The following is a 15,758-nucleotide window of genomic DNA, read 5'->3' as shown; positions in this document are numbered from 1 at the left end:
GAAAATATATCAGAAAATGTTTTGTGACTTGGAGTCACGGTGCGCGTTTCGTCTCGTTTGTCCCACTGCGCTTGCCGTACCAAGAAAGGGGCAGGACGCTAGAAAGGTCACGGAAGCGTTGCATGCTGGGAAAACACGTGTAGCAGGAGACCAGAGAGGTATCTGCACATTTCTACCTTAGTTTTGACTTTAAAACGTTGTTTAATGTGTATTTTCGTGGGTACTTGTTCAGTATTGTGTGTAGTTTCTGCTGGAGGCTGGTTTTCCCCTCAGTTACTGTCCGTTTTCTCCGTTCAGGCATTTTGTTTGTTTGTTGTTTACTGAGAATAAACCACAGTGGAGGCTTTCTGTCAACGTGTTTCACAGTTTATTTAGAATAACAGGGCTGTAAAGGGTTCAACAGTTCAGGTACAAGATGTTTTCTGTTTGCTATATACTCAGTTGGTGGAATATATATTCAGATCCTTAACTTAAGTAGTAATAATAATAATAAGTACTAATAATATACTGTGAAAACACTCCACTACAAGTAATAGTCCTTAAGTATATACAGTACCAGTCAAAAGTTTGGACACACCTTCTCATTCAACTACTTTGAAGAATGTAAAATATAAAACATATTCTGGTTTGTTGAGCATTTGTTTGTTTACCACATAATTCCATATGTGTTCCTTCATAGTTTGGATGTCTTCAATATTAATCTACAATGTAGAAAAAATAAAAATAAAGAAAAAACATTGAATAAGAATGTGTGTCCAAACTTTTGACTGGTACTGTATGTGTATAAATATGCATAGAATTTGACTCTGATTTTTAAGTTGCTTATGCACAGTTTAAAGGACAATTTACAAGAATATACAAGCAGCTTAAAATCATGTAAACAAAGCTGGAAAAAGGTTGTTAAAAATATAACTACTGTGTAAGAAGGTTGGAAATATGTGTATATATACAGTACCAGTCAAAAGTTTGGACACACCTTCTCATTCAACTACTTTGAAGAATGTAAAATATAAAACATATTCTGGTTTGTTGAGCATTTGTTTGTTTACCACATAATTCCATATGTGTTCCTTCATAGTTTGGATGTCTTCAATATTAATCTACAATGTAGAAAACAAATAAAATAAAAATAAAGAAAAAACATTGAATGAGAAGGTGTGTCTAAACTTTTGACTGGTACTGTATTTATCACCAACTGGTACTTAAAGTATGAAGTAGTAATTGTGCAGTAAAATGTTTCCTGTCACTGTAATATTTTTTATATATGATGTTACTTGATTAATATTCCTGCTGCATTAATGTGTATTTCACATTTAACAGCTGTAGATGTTTTTAACTCCTTTATATCCTGTTGTTTAGTTTAGTCTACATCAATGCATCATGTTCTATAAGATCATATTATGTTTGTAGAGTCACTGTCCTGTGAGAACCACACATTTTAAAAAAAACATTATTTCAGTTTCTCTCAGACATTCAACATCAACTCATCTGGAGATACAAGGTTTTCACTGGACAGGAAGGAGAAGAGTCATTAAAGCAGTCAGACTAATGTAGTGGAATAAAAAGTACAATTATTTACCTCTGAGATGAACAAGGAGTACTTAATACTTTCTGCATTCTGCTGATAATACTTTCACACAAGTTTATGTGAAAGTATTAATAATGAGGCAAAGGATCTGAATACTTCTTATTCCACTGACTGTTATTAAAACAGCGTACATTTTTCCATCCAAAAGTCTACAAACTAAATTAAATACATTTTAGAAAGCTTGAAAACAGAAATGCAATATTTATTTGATCTGTATCAAGCAGATCTTTATTTTCATTTTTTGGTGACTAACCTAAACTATCAGTACATTTCCAGCCTATATTAATCAGTTAATTGTGCCAGAACTAGTTACATATAATTATGATACCTTCTCCCAGGATGTCCACACAACATTTAACTGAATTATGATCGAAAGCCAAATAACATCTGCTTTCAGGATTAAATCTGTTTAGGTCCCACCAACACCAAAACAATACTTTTCTCAATAACTTATTCAAGATCTATGAACATGTTTTTCTTCTTTTTAAATATAATAAAAGAGGCTACAAGTTCTCAAATGTTAAATATTACATAAACAAGCTTTTCTGGCTGCTCTTTGGTGTTGAGCAGGTAGTGTACAGTAGGTTTATCAGAAAACAGCTGCTAGAAACACAGAAACTGAACCAAACTAAAAAGTGAAGTCCATTAGAGGCTGAGAAAAGGATCCGGTCGACCAGCATCATTATTCAGTTTATGAATAATCAAAATTGTATTTATTGGAATCAAGATGCACATGACATGAAAGAGGCTCAGTGCTTGTTGAACATGTAACCTAACAGCATGTCCTGTTTTTTTATTAATCAGGTGACACTTGAAGTTTGCCACCATGTCGTCCAAAAAGAAGCAGGAGGGCGATGACCGCTTCCAACGGGTGCAGAAGGATCCCAGATTCTGGGAGATGCCCGAGAAGGAACACAAAATCAAGATCGACAAGCGTTTCCAGTCCATGTTTCACGACAAGCGCTTCAAGGTGAAGTACACGGTGGACAAACGAGGACGTCCCATCAACCAAACCTCCACGGAGGACCTGAAGCGCTTCTACAAAGTCTCTGACTCCGAGGAGGACGAAGACGGCGAGGAGGACAGAAAGAGCAAGAAGTCTGCAGAGGGCAAGAAGAAGAAAAAAGTGAAGGAGAAGCTGGTGAAGGCTGACGGAGCAGTGAAGAGAGGACAAGCAGTGCAGAGAAAAGAGGGTGAAGGACAGCAGCCGGAACGAGGCGTCAGAGTCGTTGAAGAGGGTGAGTAGACTGATGCACTGATGCACAGATTCTACGTTTCATCCAGCGACGTGTCGGCTGCTTCAATGTCGTCAGCTTCAATGTCGTCAGCTTCACTATTCAATTCTTTGCTCATTTGCTTTTTGCAGAGTCTCAAAAAGTTGAATCTGATTTAAGAGAAATGTTGCTACTACTATATGTATAAATAATAAACATGCAAGTAAAATTGAGAATTCAAGACGAAAAACATAAAATAGTGCAGAAGTTAAAATATAGGATTACAATGTAATATACTGTTTATGAAATAGAATAAAATATAATACTGTGGCCGAATCTTGTTGTCTAAACTCAAATTTACTTTCCTCAGTTTATAGATTGAGAGAAATTTAATTTTAGCTTTTTTACTAATGCATTTATTTTTTTGTATACAAAAGGGCAAAATTGTCCATAACATATTATATATATACATCCATAACATCAATGTTTACATCAGCTGGCGGTGGTCTTGCTCTCCGCCTTTTGCATATCTGCAGCGTTTGGTTCATTACTACCACAAACTGTCCATTAGGGCTGCACAATAAATCACTTTTTATTGCCAGCTTCAGCTATGAATACAACTCATAAGACTGTGGTATTTCACTTTAAATAAAGTAACATCTTATTGAATTACATCCTGTCTGTAGGCGCTGTTTTGTTTGATAAGCGCCGCTTTGTAAGTCTCTGACCAATCAGACATTTATTGTGAACATCCAGATGCTCAGGGATGTTTTGAGTTAGTTGAAATGAAGAGTGAAAATGAGTAGTCCTTTTCATTTGTGCCTTTTGTGTTCAGTTAATGTTCAATTCATTTAATAAAAGAATGTTAGAATAAATGTCTCTTATTTTAAGTTATTGTATTGTAGCAGAATACTAATAGCAGCAGAACTGAGTTCACTTAAATATCTATTTATTAATCGCAAGTCATATTGTTATTGCTATATTCAACGTTATCACATATCTTCCTCATATCGTGCAGCCCTATTGTGGAGCTTGCATTCTCCACACCTTTACATCCACTGTAGTCCTGAAGAATCTGCATCTGATTTTGTCTTAAATATGCAGTTAAGTTATTAAAAAAAATGGTACAAGTTCTTGTTTCTTTTACACAGAGAAACGTATTTAATTTCTGTATAATAATGTTACATTTTGGCATGGAAGTGGAAAGCTTCAATGATCTTTTTGTTTTTATCATCATTATCAGTAGATTTCTCTCTGTCACAGCAGACGCCTGCAGCTGTAACACATTTCATTATTTTCCTCAGGAGTTGAAGATGATGAGAAGCAGCAAATTGCAAAGAAGGATGATTTTGACCTGGGAGACAGTGACACAGACGACAGTGAGGATGATGACGACGATGAAGAAGGAGACGACGAGGAGGATGATGATGATGATGAAGAAGGAGAGCGATGTGGCGGCGGCTCAGGTGATGAGGAGGAGTCCGGTCTGGATTCGGAGGAGGACAGTGACAGCGAGCCGGATCTGGCCCGAGGTAAAGGAAACGTGGAGACCAGCTCGGATGAAGACGACGATGACGACGTGGAGGCCATCCTGAAGAAAGAGGAAGAGGAGATCGAGCACAGCTGGGGCGAGCTGGCCAAAGACGCTCCACGGAGCGACGAGGTGAGGCGCGCCCGGTGGAAGAGGAAGAAGTTGTGCTCACCGGACCAGGAAACACTTTAAACACTCTTTAACTGTGTTTGTGTGTTTCAGGTTTCTGCTCGACTGGCCGTCTGCAACATGGACTGGGACCGGATCAAAGCCAAAGACCTGCTGGCTCTGCTCAACTCCTTCATACCTAAAGGAGGAGCCGTGCTGTCCGTCAAGGTAAAGCAGATAAAAACTGAAGTTTTCTTGTACACACTTTTACATGATACACTACAGCTGAGCTCGTTCAATCAGAGAGTTCTGGCTGACCGTTCGTAGCCGGAGAAGCAAAACCCAGTCTGCTAAAGCATGAGCATATCTGCATTTATCAGCACAGAACAGTAAGACTTTCAGATTTTATTGGAGAATATCTTTGTAGAATCAAGTCTAGTTTATTCATATAACCCAATATCACAAATCTGCCTCAAGGGGCTTCATACTTTTTTACAAAAATGTCACTGTCTGTCTTTTGACCCTCAATTCAAATAAGGAAAAAATCCCCTAAAAAACAATTTAATGGGGAAAAAGATATAAAAAAGAAATGAAAAAAATATGGATGATTAGAAAAACCTCAGGAAGAGCAGCAGAAGAAAGATCCCTCTTCCTGGATGGAAAGACATGCAAAAGATGTGTGTAAAACATTTTTATTTTTTATTTTCATTTGTTTACAGTACATACAATCATGATGATGACAGATTATAAACATATATGAATAATAATATGGATCAATGAGGATGTCAAGCAGGTTCCAGGTTTTACTGATAGAAACTGAGCCAAACAAGCTCCTCTTCACCACGGAAACCTGGTTCCGTTGTTATGACGACTGCACATGTATGATAAGATAAAGGGCCCTGGAGGTTGGTCCTACTTCAAACAGGTGAATGTTGTCTGTGAGAGAGATTAACAGCAGTGCATGCTGGGTATTGTCTTAGGTCTACCCATCGGAGTTTGGGAAGGAGAGGCTGAAGGCGGAGGAGACTCAGGGCCCGCTGGAGCTGAAGGCTCTGCCCGACGACTCGGAGGACGACAACGAGGAGCAAAAGTAACACACGGCTAGTTTTTGTCTCTTAGGAGGACTTACAGTTATATTCTGCAGTTTGTCCCGAACCTTGTATGAAACCAGTGATGTGTTTTTATGGATCAGGTTACAGAAATCACAAAAAACACATTTTCTCTTTGTGCTTACGAGGCACACAAAGTTTTAATTCCCTGAGGTTTTAACATCACCAGTACTGAGGCCTCAATCATCCTTCTAAATTCATGGAGTCTCTTGTTTATTGTCTGTGAAGCTCCGATCTTTTAAAATCTCCACGTTAAAGCTTTCAGAAGTCAAAACTGAAGCATCCTTCAACGTTGACGCCTCACAAAGGGGATATGAAGCTTTTGACAGGAAACCGAATGAAACGAAAGTTACTTCACTTAATAATATGGATTTCCCTGGGTTTGAAAATCGTTAGAAACATTTGGGATAATGCAAAACTCAACAAAATATATAACGCGGTTCTAGTCGTTTTTAGACATTTTAATGCAGAACAGTGACATTTAAGCTTCTTCATGCTATTTTCCATTCTCATCTTATTTAATCGTTCTTTGCAATGTGTTTAATGATGAAGTCTTCAAGCTGAAGTCTTTTGGTCTGACAATTACATTTTTTTTTGTTGTGCCAGAAATCCCATCTCTGCTTCTACAGTTTAATGTTTTCTTCTTCTGGATCTGATAATGATGTGTGTGTGTTGCTGTGTGTGTGTGTCCTCTCAGAGGTCACAGGGAGAAGATGCGTGACTACCAGTTCAAGCGGCTGAAGTATTTCTACGCCGTGGTGGAGTGTGACTCGGCCGACACCGCCGCTAAAGTCTACCAGGAGTGTGACGGCTACGAGTACGAGAGCAGCTGCTCCGTCCTCGACCTCCGGTGAGAGGAGACAGAATACAAATCTTAACTCAATGAAACTAATCTAAGAAAAGCAACGACTTAAACCTGCTGTCAATCCTTTTTTTTTTTTTTTAACAGGTTTATTCCTGATGGAGAAAAGTTTGACGAGGAGCCCAGAGACGTGGCGACGGACGTGAACCTCACGGCCTACACGCCCAAACTGTTCACCTCCTCCGCCAACGCAACGTCAAAGGTAGGGACAAGTTCATGAACATACTGCCAGTAAAAGTCAGAAGAAAATGTCAATAAAGTGCAATTTTGATGTACTTATACTTGAGTATTTACATTTTATTCTACTTTATACTTTTACTCCTCAAACTTCAAGAGACAAATAGTGTACTTGTTACTCTTCTAGCTTCCCATTTATTTGATACAGAAAAAATAATGACACTTTATTAACTAACATATAATCACACATGTTTTATTTTCTTTGGTAACAATTCCTTTATTTGTTTTGGAAGCATCATATCAATAAAATGGTTCAAATCAGCTGCAGCAAATTTTGCAAATAAAATATGATATATTTGATTTTATAAGCTAAATTACCCAGCAGTTTATAAAGTAATTCAAATAATCTCCACCTTTACCAGCTGCTACTTTAAAGTGATGAACACATTAATAGTTTAATCCAGTATTTTAATATACATTATATTACTCTGTACTGGTTACTAGAACAAGCTAGAGCTTGTTTTAAGGCTCTACTTTTATCATTCCTTCAGTTAAAAAGGCTTCGGAGCATTTTCCTACTAGGCCTCTTATCTCTAGAATGGCCTTCCGTTACATGTTAAAGAAGCACGTTCAGTTGAAATATTTGAATCAAGACTGAAAAAACACATTTATTCACTTTAGTACAGCCTGCCCAAGAACTTAGTGGGTTCCGTCACCCTTTAACATCCCTTTTAATGTTGTTTTATTATGTTTGTTTTACTTTAATGTGTGCTTGCTCTGTGATTTGTTCTATTTTTTATTATTTTTTATTTGTAAATTGTATTGGTACCATGCAGCGTGGTGATTCTGCATTTTAAAGAAAATTGATTGAACAAGAACTTTAAATAAAGAACCTAGTTATTATTATTTATTTTTTATAAAGACAAACAACAGGACTTTGAGACTGATGTGTGCGAGTCTGTGTTTAACCAATCAGGTGCAGCTGACGTGGGATGAGACGGACAACGATCGTGTCACCGCCCTGAACAGGAAGTTCAACAAGGACGAGCTGCTGGCCATGGACTTCAACGCCTACCTGGCCTCCTCCAGCGAAGAAGAGGAGGAGGGTGAAGAAGGAGGGTTTGTGTTCGGAGATCAGGAGAGTGAAGACGATGACGACACAACAGCAGAGGGTGAGACTGACTACCAGAGACGCGTTACAACATGTGTGTAGATTCTTTGATGATCGGAAGCAGCACTGACGTCTTCTTTGTTGGTGTTGTAGCCAAACGGACAGAGGAGCCCGCCGTGGAGGAGAAACCTCAGAAGGAAGACAGGAAGAAGAAAAGCGAGGAGCAGATCTCCAAGTACAGAGAGCTGCTGAAAGGCATCCAGGTCAAAGAGAAGAAGCTGCACGAGGACAAAGACATGGAGATGGAGATCACCTGGGTGCCAGGTACGAGGAGACATTTCCATCTCCATCTGACATTTGAACTGCTTCCATGCAACACAGCCTTTCTTTAAACCGTTCTAATTTAAATACCAGTAATTTATTACTCTACCATGAACTGCTTTTGCAAATATTAACTTGTTTTTTGTAGGTTTTCTTTGTTTTTGCTTTGTTAAAGAAATGTCTTCTCTATTTTTAAAGTCTCCGGTCTTGCTATCAGCGGCCCGTTAGAACAAAGGGTCGATATGTCCGTTGGTGTTTGCAGTAAACGGAACGGTCCTGTAAGCCCTCAGTTAGCAGCAGCTTTTGAGCTGTAGTTAGTTTCTTAATTGTGCATTTTGTCCGTCTGCAGGTCTGAAGGAGACGACGGAGCAGCTGGTGAAGAAGAAGATGGAGGGGAAGGACAAGATGACGCCCTGGGAGGGGTTCCTGCAGAAGAAGAAAGACCGGAAGAAGCAGAAGAAATCTCATAAAAAAGAGGTAAGTTTAACTGCCCGCCAACACAAACAGCGGCCAGATGCATAAAACTCTCTGCGAGATTCACAACTAAGGCTGTTTAATTAATCTCAATCATTAAGGAGCTGGGCGCACATGCACAAGCCTCATTTCCGCTGCTGGTTATGAATGGATGTAGGAACGCTCCCAAACACCTGTCACTGAGAAATGAGGCGACAGATTTTATTGGCTAGACCTTTTAAGTCCTCACTGTTCCCTCTGCGGTTTCAATAATCCCTTTTTATATTTCCCTTTGCATCAGGGAGAGGATGAGGACGAGCTCAGTGACGAAGACCTTCCTCCAGACGTGGATTTCAGTGACCCGTTCTTTGCAGAGGAGTTCGCCGCTACAGGTGATCAAAGCCGTCAGATAATCAGTCAGTCAATCACAGTAGAGCTTGTAGGGCACGCTCATGTTATTTTCCTTTATTTTTCATTTTAGTATGAAAGTGGAGAAATTAAGCTTTGTAGCTCAGGTCTAATGTTAAGTCTGAATATATGTAGTAATAAGAGATTCCCAAATACATTTAAACATCATGCACAGTTCTCTAACCATGTATTATGTTTTATGTGGATGTGGATACGTCGGTCTAAGACATTATAATTGAGTTTGTTTTGCCCTAACAAAAACACACTGAAACTAAATGTATAAAAACGTAACTTTTCTGAAAAACTCATAATAAAACTAGCGAAAACCTCCAAAAACAAACTTAAACTAGAATTAAATTGAAAAGTCCAAACTAAAATTAAAATGTATTGAAAATTCAAAACTATTATAACCTCGGTACATGACACAACTTGTATATAAACGTATATTGCAGTTGTTTTATCATGTTAATAAGAAAAATCATTCTAAGATTATTACTCATGAAAGTTGGAACAGTAAGCAGACTTTATGAGTTTAGATTATTATTAGGTTTTGCAGCAGTTTGACGCTTAGTGTTCAGTGACAGTTATGCCTGATGCTTCTGCAGACACGAAGAAGAAACAGAAGGGGAAGAAGAAGAAGGAAGAGGAGCGGACGGTTGAGGAGGAAGAGGAGCTGGAGAAACAAAAGGTCAGAGTTTAGTCCCAAAAAAAAAAAAAAAAAATCACCAAACCTGTGGATCGGAGCGCCGACCAGCTCTCAACCTGTGTTCGTTTGTGTTTCTGTGTGCAGGCGGAGATGGCTCTGCTGATGGAGGACGACGGCAACGAAGCCAAACACAAACACTTCAACTACGACAGGATCGTGGAGGAGCAGAACCTGAGCAAGAAGAAGAGGAAGAAGCTGCTGAAGAAGGGCGAGGAGCCGCTGGAGGGCGACGACTTCCAGGTTCGTGTGACGATAACCAAATTATTTAGAGTTCATCCAAATCTAAAAAACATATTTGCTCAGTTTCCTGTAGTGGCGTTTAGCAAAGCAAATCTCTTTTTTTTTTGTTTGTCCCAGTTTTGAGATTTAATTTAATTTGTGGTGCTTTACCCCGAAAGGTTTTTTAAACTCCCCACCTTTAAATTTTTTTGAAGCAATGCATACATGTTGAATAATGGTTTATAACACACTCAAATGTATCTGTATAGTTCAAAGCTTCATCTTTTACATTGACATTAGCCATTCTGAATCAACATTCAAAGGCTGCAAAGCTTCTTCTTTCTGCGTTGTGTTTAAACCAGGTGTTTCTGCACAAGGTCATATAGAAATCCGGCTACAATGGTATTATTAGAACTATACCATTTGTAGATCTAGATTCCAGTGGTGGCTACGCAGGATTGCTTTCAACTTGTGTGATCCAAACATTTCCAGATCGTTGTAAGAGTCAAAAAATCGAAATGTACTGAAACGATGGGTGTAATTTCTAACGTAATGTTTTAAGCAACGTGTTTTTATCTAATGAAATATTCTGCTACGATCCATATTCAAAAACGATTTTCTCTCAGTCATGCCCCTTATTAACGGGGCGGTCTTGCAGCAATCTAACAGCACCATAAATTACATTTATATAGCCACAATAAAAAATTTTTTAGGGTGATGACATAAAATATGAAGGTAGACATTAGAAATGTCATTCGTAAAACTCAAAAGAAGCTTCGAATGTAAAAAAATATCTTTAGATACCGCCTTAGATTTAAGCAGATACAAGTATAAATCTTCCTGTAGGCACCCATAGGTGGCGGCTGCTGTATACAATTATAATAAATGCCATATTCAGAGAAAATTCAGGGAAAGGGAAGGCAGTGAAGCAAAGTCGTTAAACGATAATAATAATACTATACTAATACTGACTGAGACGAGTCCGAAGTGAGCGTTGAAATACAATCAGATGACATTTTATTTCTTCTAAGAAAGAGGCAAGAGTTTACAAAGTAATGCACTGGTGAGAAAGGCTTCACACTCTGAATATAAGGGACAAAACGAGCGGGGTGATCAGGGCTACTGGCGCCTCCCTACACCTGGCCTGTGGATATAATATCTTCACACATACACAAATAGAATTCCCACAGTATAACTAAAACCTAAATTTGTTACCATTACGTGAGTTAAACGTGTCCACATCTGTGTCCTTTCGTAACCAACCCTCTCCCGTCTGTCCGTGTGTCCAGGTGGACGTTAAGGACCCTCGTTTCCAGGCCATGTTCACCTCCCACCTGTTCAACCTGGACCCCTCAGACCCCAGCTACAAGAAGACCAAAGCCACGCAGAGCATCCAGGTCGAGAAGCAGCGGCGTCGAGGGGAGGAGCAGCGGCGGAGGGAGGACGCGCTGACCGCTGGGCCCGTCCCGGGCGCCGGTCAACAGGAAGTGGAAGGGAACAAACGGGAAAATGACTCTGACGCTCCGACACATGAGGGCACCTCGAAGAAATCCATGGACCCCGGTCTGTCCATGCTCATCAAGTCCATCAAAAGCAAAACGGAGCAGTTTCAGGCTCGGAAGAAACAGAAGTTCGTTTAGGTTTGACTCAAATTTGGAAACAGACGTTTTTACAAGAAAACGGACTGAGACTCTGGCTCCTCCTAAAAGGATGACTGACACAGTCAACGCTTTAACTGTTTAGTTTCTCGTGATGAACTGCCGTATTTTGTAGAGGAAATATACCACAAGAGATGAGGAATTGAGCATGTTTTGTAGTAAAGACTCAATCCTGCTGCACCAAATCATGTTGAAATGTTTTATTTTTTACACGTATAAAAATCAGTACAGTTATTTAAAAGTCATTGTAGAAAATAGCAGTGATAGTCTGAGCCTCATGCTAGAACAAGTAGAATGACGTTTGAGTGGTTTAAGATTTATTTTTTTTTCATTCCCAGATTTTTAAGTAGTTAGATTTAATAGTAACAGTTGTTATTTCAATGTCTCAGATATTAAGTAAACATTTATAAGGATCACATCAAAAGTTGAATAACAAAGCCTTGAATAAAACAGCTGGCGATGACAAATTTGTCCTTTCCTCTGTGGATTTCCATCATCAGATTTGAAACTATGCAGTTTGATTTTTTTTCTTCTCTATTTACTCACATATCCTTGTGAATAAAACTTTCCGCAAATGGAGAGTAACACGCAGCTTTAATACGTCCATTTCATGGGTGTAGGTCATGTTGACGAGGACGCACACCTCATTAACGGGTTGTATTAATCCGGCTGAAACAAGTTCATCCAGTCAAAGTTTGTTGAATTTGACTCGGAAGGCTCATACGAGGTTTAGGATATGAATATGTTCTTGCATGAGGCCCGTTATCTGACGATCAAACTCATTTACAAACATAATTACAGTTTTAGATTTGACAAAACATAATCTATTCATATCATCCTCAAACAGGAAATATAACTCGGTATCTTCACACATTAATTCCTGATTTTTGAAGCCAAATATTAAATGGTGTGTTTCATTTGGAATGGGGATACACAAACCGTGATCTACGCTTCATTCAAGCCATTGTTTTCCAAATGACAGCACGTCTGCGTCTGTTGGATTTCTTTACATTGTTGGTTTGACGGTTTACAGAAACACAGTTGAAACCTTTTTGTCTCTGCGCCTTCCTTCAACATTTACCTGTTTTTAAATTGAAGAATTAACGCAAGTGGCTCGATCAGCAACATGAAATCAAAGGCACTTAATCAGGTGCTATTTGAACTTTATCTTCTATACAAGTATTAACATCTAAAGTGCAGCGTTAGTTTAAAGGTGGACTTTAAATCTCTCTGTAGCCCCTTTCAGACGTAGAACCCGTCACTCTGCTGAGCTTAGTAGTCTGAAAAGTTACGACTTTTTGATTTTGTCATATTGACCCTCTTCCAATAGCAGGTCCATTATTTAGTTATGTACTTTGCCTATTAGTTCAGAGATGTTTACCGCATAAACATCCACAATAAGAGGTTCAAGACATTTTCCTAACGGCTCAGGTAACATACAATCGTACATATAAGATCACAATGTTTAAACAGCACGGCGGCCAATTACAAAAGACTAGTAATTGATACTTTAAATGCTAGACTGTATGGTGATTGAGAGGGATTGTTTTTGTGTGAGTCTATACATTGTTTTTTTGCTTTTTTTAGGAAAATCATACTCATTCTGCCTTTTGAGTAACTCTGGTATCCTGCAGAAACATTGTCAAATACTGTTGTAATTGGTCTCCATGCTGTTTAAACATTATGATCTTATGTGTCAAATTCCAGGTGATGTAACTACTCACACCTGAGCCGTACAGAAAACATTATGAGGTCTTAACCATTTTATCTGTCGTGTCTGAAAGGGGCTTTTAATCACAGTGACAGAGTCTTGATTTGGCTCTTATGGTCCCGGGTATTCAAACACAGCAGCCGCTCCCATCCCGGTCCCGATGCACATGGACACAACGCCGTACGCCCTGAAGACGGGGGATATGAAACACAAGAGAGGAACGGTAAGGAAACTTAAATGTTGTGCTGGTGAGAAACAGTGATTATCTGTGTTTGAGACGAACCTCCTGCCTCGGCGTCGGAGCTCGTGGAGCAGCGTCACCACCTGTCGAGCTCCGGTGCAGCCCAGAGGGTGACCCAGAGCGATGGCTCCCCCGTTAGGGTTCACCTTCTCCAGAGGGATCCCCAGCTTCTCCACGCAGTACACCGCCTGAGACGCAGTAAAGGGTCAGTCCGGCCAACACACACAGAAACATTCACATGTTTTTTGGTTTTTTTTTCATTGCAGAGATTCTTGACTTCATCCATACGTCTCTCTCGAGAAACAGACCTCATTTTGGTTAGTTTGTATCAGTAGAAAATAGATTCTTGGTAACAGAGATACTGTTTCCAGAGAGACTTAAGCATCGTTTATACTTTATGCGCTGAATTATTCTCCGAAACGCCAGAGTGCGTACAAACTAAATTAACTGTGAAGAAAAAGACAACGATTGTAACTCAGATATATGCAGATAGACTGTAGGTGTAACGAGGAGGGATTGTAATTGCCTGTAGACTCATATTTCATATTCATGGACTATTGTATTGACTTTGTACAAGTTAATTATTACATGCATAATAAAGAAACAACGGTTGATAAATAATTAGATTTGGCTGCAAAATATTGACTCAAATGTCACTGTTTCTAAAGTATTTAATTATTATTTTTGACAGTGAAGTGACTGCACGCTCAATTGGGCGAGTATAAACTAAGTATTACAGATGCACAAAGAGAAAAAACTATCTTAAGTGGGAATGCAGTACATTTTTGTTTTGTTTCTTTGTGAACTGACCCTTTAAAAAGAAGCACATGTAGTGAGATAAAATATGTAACGTATCTTCTTAACTTACAAAAACCAAAGTCCACAGTTAGGACTGAACTCACCTGACTGGCAAAGGCCTCGTTGATTTCAAACACGTCGATATCGTCCACAGTCAGTCCTGAGGGAGATTTATACAGTACTTCAGGATTATGAAATACCGATACCTATATTTACAGAACTTCCAATTTAACATAACGTGGTGACAGTTGAGGAGGCAATGGTGGAAGAATTCACATCTTTTTCTTTAATAAAAGTATTAATACTACAGTGAAGAAATACTTGAACAAGTAAACTTCCTGCATTCAAAGTGTTATTTAAGAAAAAGCACAAAAGTATTAGCATAAAAATGTTCAATATGTACCCAAAGTACGCCCATTTAAAGTGGCCCATTTCAGAATATATTATATTATTGTCATATAATTACTGATGCATTAATGTGTTCATTGCCTTAAAGTTGCAGCGAGTAAATGTGGGGCTTTTTAAAATGTATTTATATATCTAAAATAAATAATTTTATTGGTTAATAATGCTTTGTGCTAATCTTAATCTGCAAATAAATGATTAGTTTCAGTTATCAAATAAATAATGTGCAGTAAAAAGTACAGTATTTCCCTCTGAGATATAGTAGAGTAGAAGTATAAAGAAGAATATAAAAAAATTAAAATATGAAATGGAAGTACTTGTGTACACTACTTGAGTAAATGTTACTTGTCATCACTGTGAGGATGTAAACGTCTTACCAGCCTGCTCCAGAGCTGCAGGGATGGCGAATGCCGGTCCGATACCCATGACATCCGGAGGGACCCCACCACCGCACTGGCCCTCAGGACCCCCAGGACCGGCAGACCCAGAGCCTCCACCGCAGACCTGCGACCAATCAGCACGGCCGCCGCCCCGTCGCTCACCTGGCTGGAGTTACCTGAGGACGAAAACATGTGTTGGAGTCAACAACAGCTGGGAGGGAGATGAACGTCTGCCAGTGAAGAACACCGACCTGCTGTGGTGCTGCCGTCCGGTTTGAAGGCCGGCCGCAGTTTGTTCAGTCCCGCCAGAGTCGTTCCCGCTCTGATGCCGTCGTCCTTGGCGACCGTCACCTGGCGCTCCTTGCCCTCGTTGTCCTCAAACCTGGTGGTGACGGGAACGATCTCCTGCTCGAACAGACCGGAGCTCTGCGCCCGGGCCGCTCTGTGGGGAGCAGGTTAAATATTGTCACCAAACCATTATAATAATAATAATAATCATTTTTTCCATGATTTTTTTTACATGCAACACTAAGACTGTTTAATTACTTTTTTTCGACATACTATACAATTACTTTTTAAATTACTTTTTCGACATACTATGAGTTTTTGACATAATATACTTTGATTTTTAATTTACTTTTTGGACAAAATATACTATGAATTTTTTACATACTATACTATAACTTTTGGGGGTCTTTTTTCGAAATACAATACTATGCTTTTTTTAATAAACTATACTTAGACTTTTCAACACACCA

General features: G+C 39.1%; 2 protein-coding genes across 2 annotated transcripts; one reads left to right on the top strand and one right to left on the bottom strand.

The window, feature by feature from the left end:
* The first annotated feature begins 69 nt into the window (after nucleotides 1-69).
* LOC129117000 (ESF1 homolog) lies at nucleotides 70-11,559 on the top strand. The gene is made up of 14 exons (XM_054627602.1): nucleotides 70-158; nucleotides 2,393-2,826; nucleotides 4,107-4,465; nucleotides 4,556-4,669; nucleotides 5,422-5,531; nucleotides 6,248-6,400; nucleotides 6,500-6,614; nucleotides 7,566-7,761; nucleotides 7,854-8,024; nucleotides 8,371-8,498; nucleotides 8,776-8,866; nucleotides 9,488-9,570; nucleotides 9,673-9,828; nucleotides 11,097-11,559. Exons 2-14 carry the CDS (start codon nucleotides 2,415-2,417, stop codon nucleotides 11,445-11,447), a joined length of 2,439 nt encoding a protein of 812 aa, XP_054483577.1. The 5' UTR covers nucleotides 70-158; nucleotides 2,393-2,414; the 3' UTR covers nucleotides 11,448-11,559.
* Nucleotides 11,560-11,650: 91 nt separating this feature from the next.
* Nucleotides 11,651-15,442, bottom strand: LOC129116999 (3-ketoacyl-CoA thiolase A, peroxisomal-like; the record flags this gene model as incomplete). Its single annotated transcript, XM_054627601.1, is given in 6 exon segments — nucleotides 11,651-13,363; nucleotides 13,460-13,605; nucleotides 14,320-14,375; nucleotides 14,998-15,066; nucleotides 15,069-15,176; nucleotides 15,252-15,442. Coding segments are annotated over 6 exon segments (646 nt in total), but the record flags the coding sequence as incomplete, so codon positions are not given.
* Between the last annotated feature and the right edge of the window lie 316 nt (nucleotides 15,443-15,758).

The sequence above is a fragment of the Anoplopoma fimbria genome, unplaced genomic scaffold (genome assembly GCF_027596085.1).
Source record: "Anoplopoma fimbria isolate UVic2021 breed Golden Eagle Sablefish unplaced genomic scaffold, Afim_UVic_2022 Un_contig_9488_pilon_pilon, whole genome shotgun sequence".
NCBI lineage: Eukaryota > Metazoa > Chordata > Actinopteri > Perciformes > Anoplopomatidae > Anoplopoma > Anoplopoma fimbria.
This window is presented reverse-complemented; position numbering and strand designations above follow the sequence as displayed.

Bases quoted from the DNA above. Each gene is read 5' to 3' on its own strand.
- LOC129117000 (XM_054627602.1), top strand. From the start codon at position 2,415: ATGTCGTCCAAAAAGAAGCAGGAGGGCGATGACCGCTTCCAACGGGTG. The intron at 4,670-5,421 runs GTAAAGCAGATA...GTATTGTCTTAG, and splicing joins GAGCCGTGCTGTCCGTCAAG to GTCTACCCATCGGAGTTTGG. The intron at 6,615-7,565 runs GTAGGGACAAGT...TTAACCAATCAG, and splicing joins CCGCCAACGCAACGTCAAAG to GTGCAGCTGACGTGGGATGA.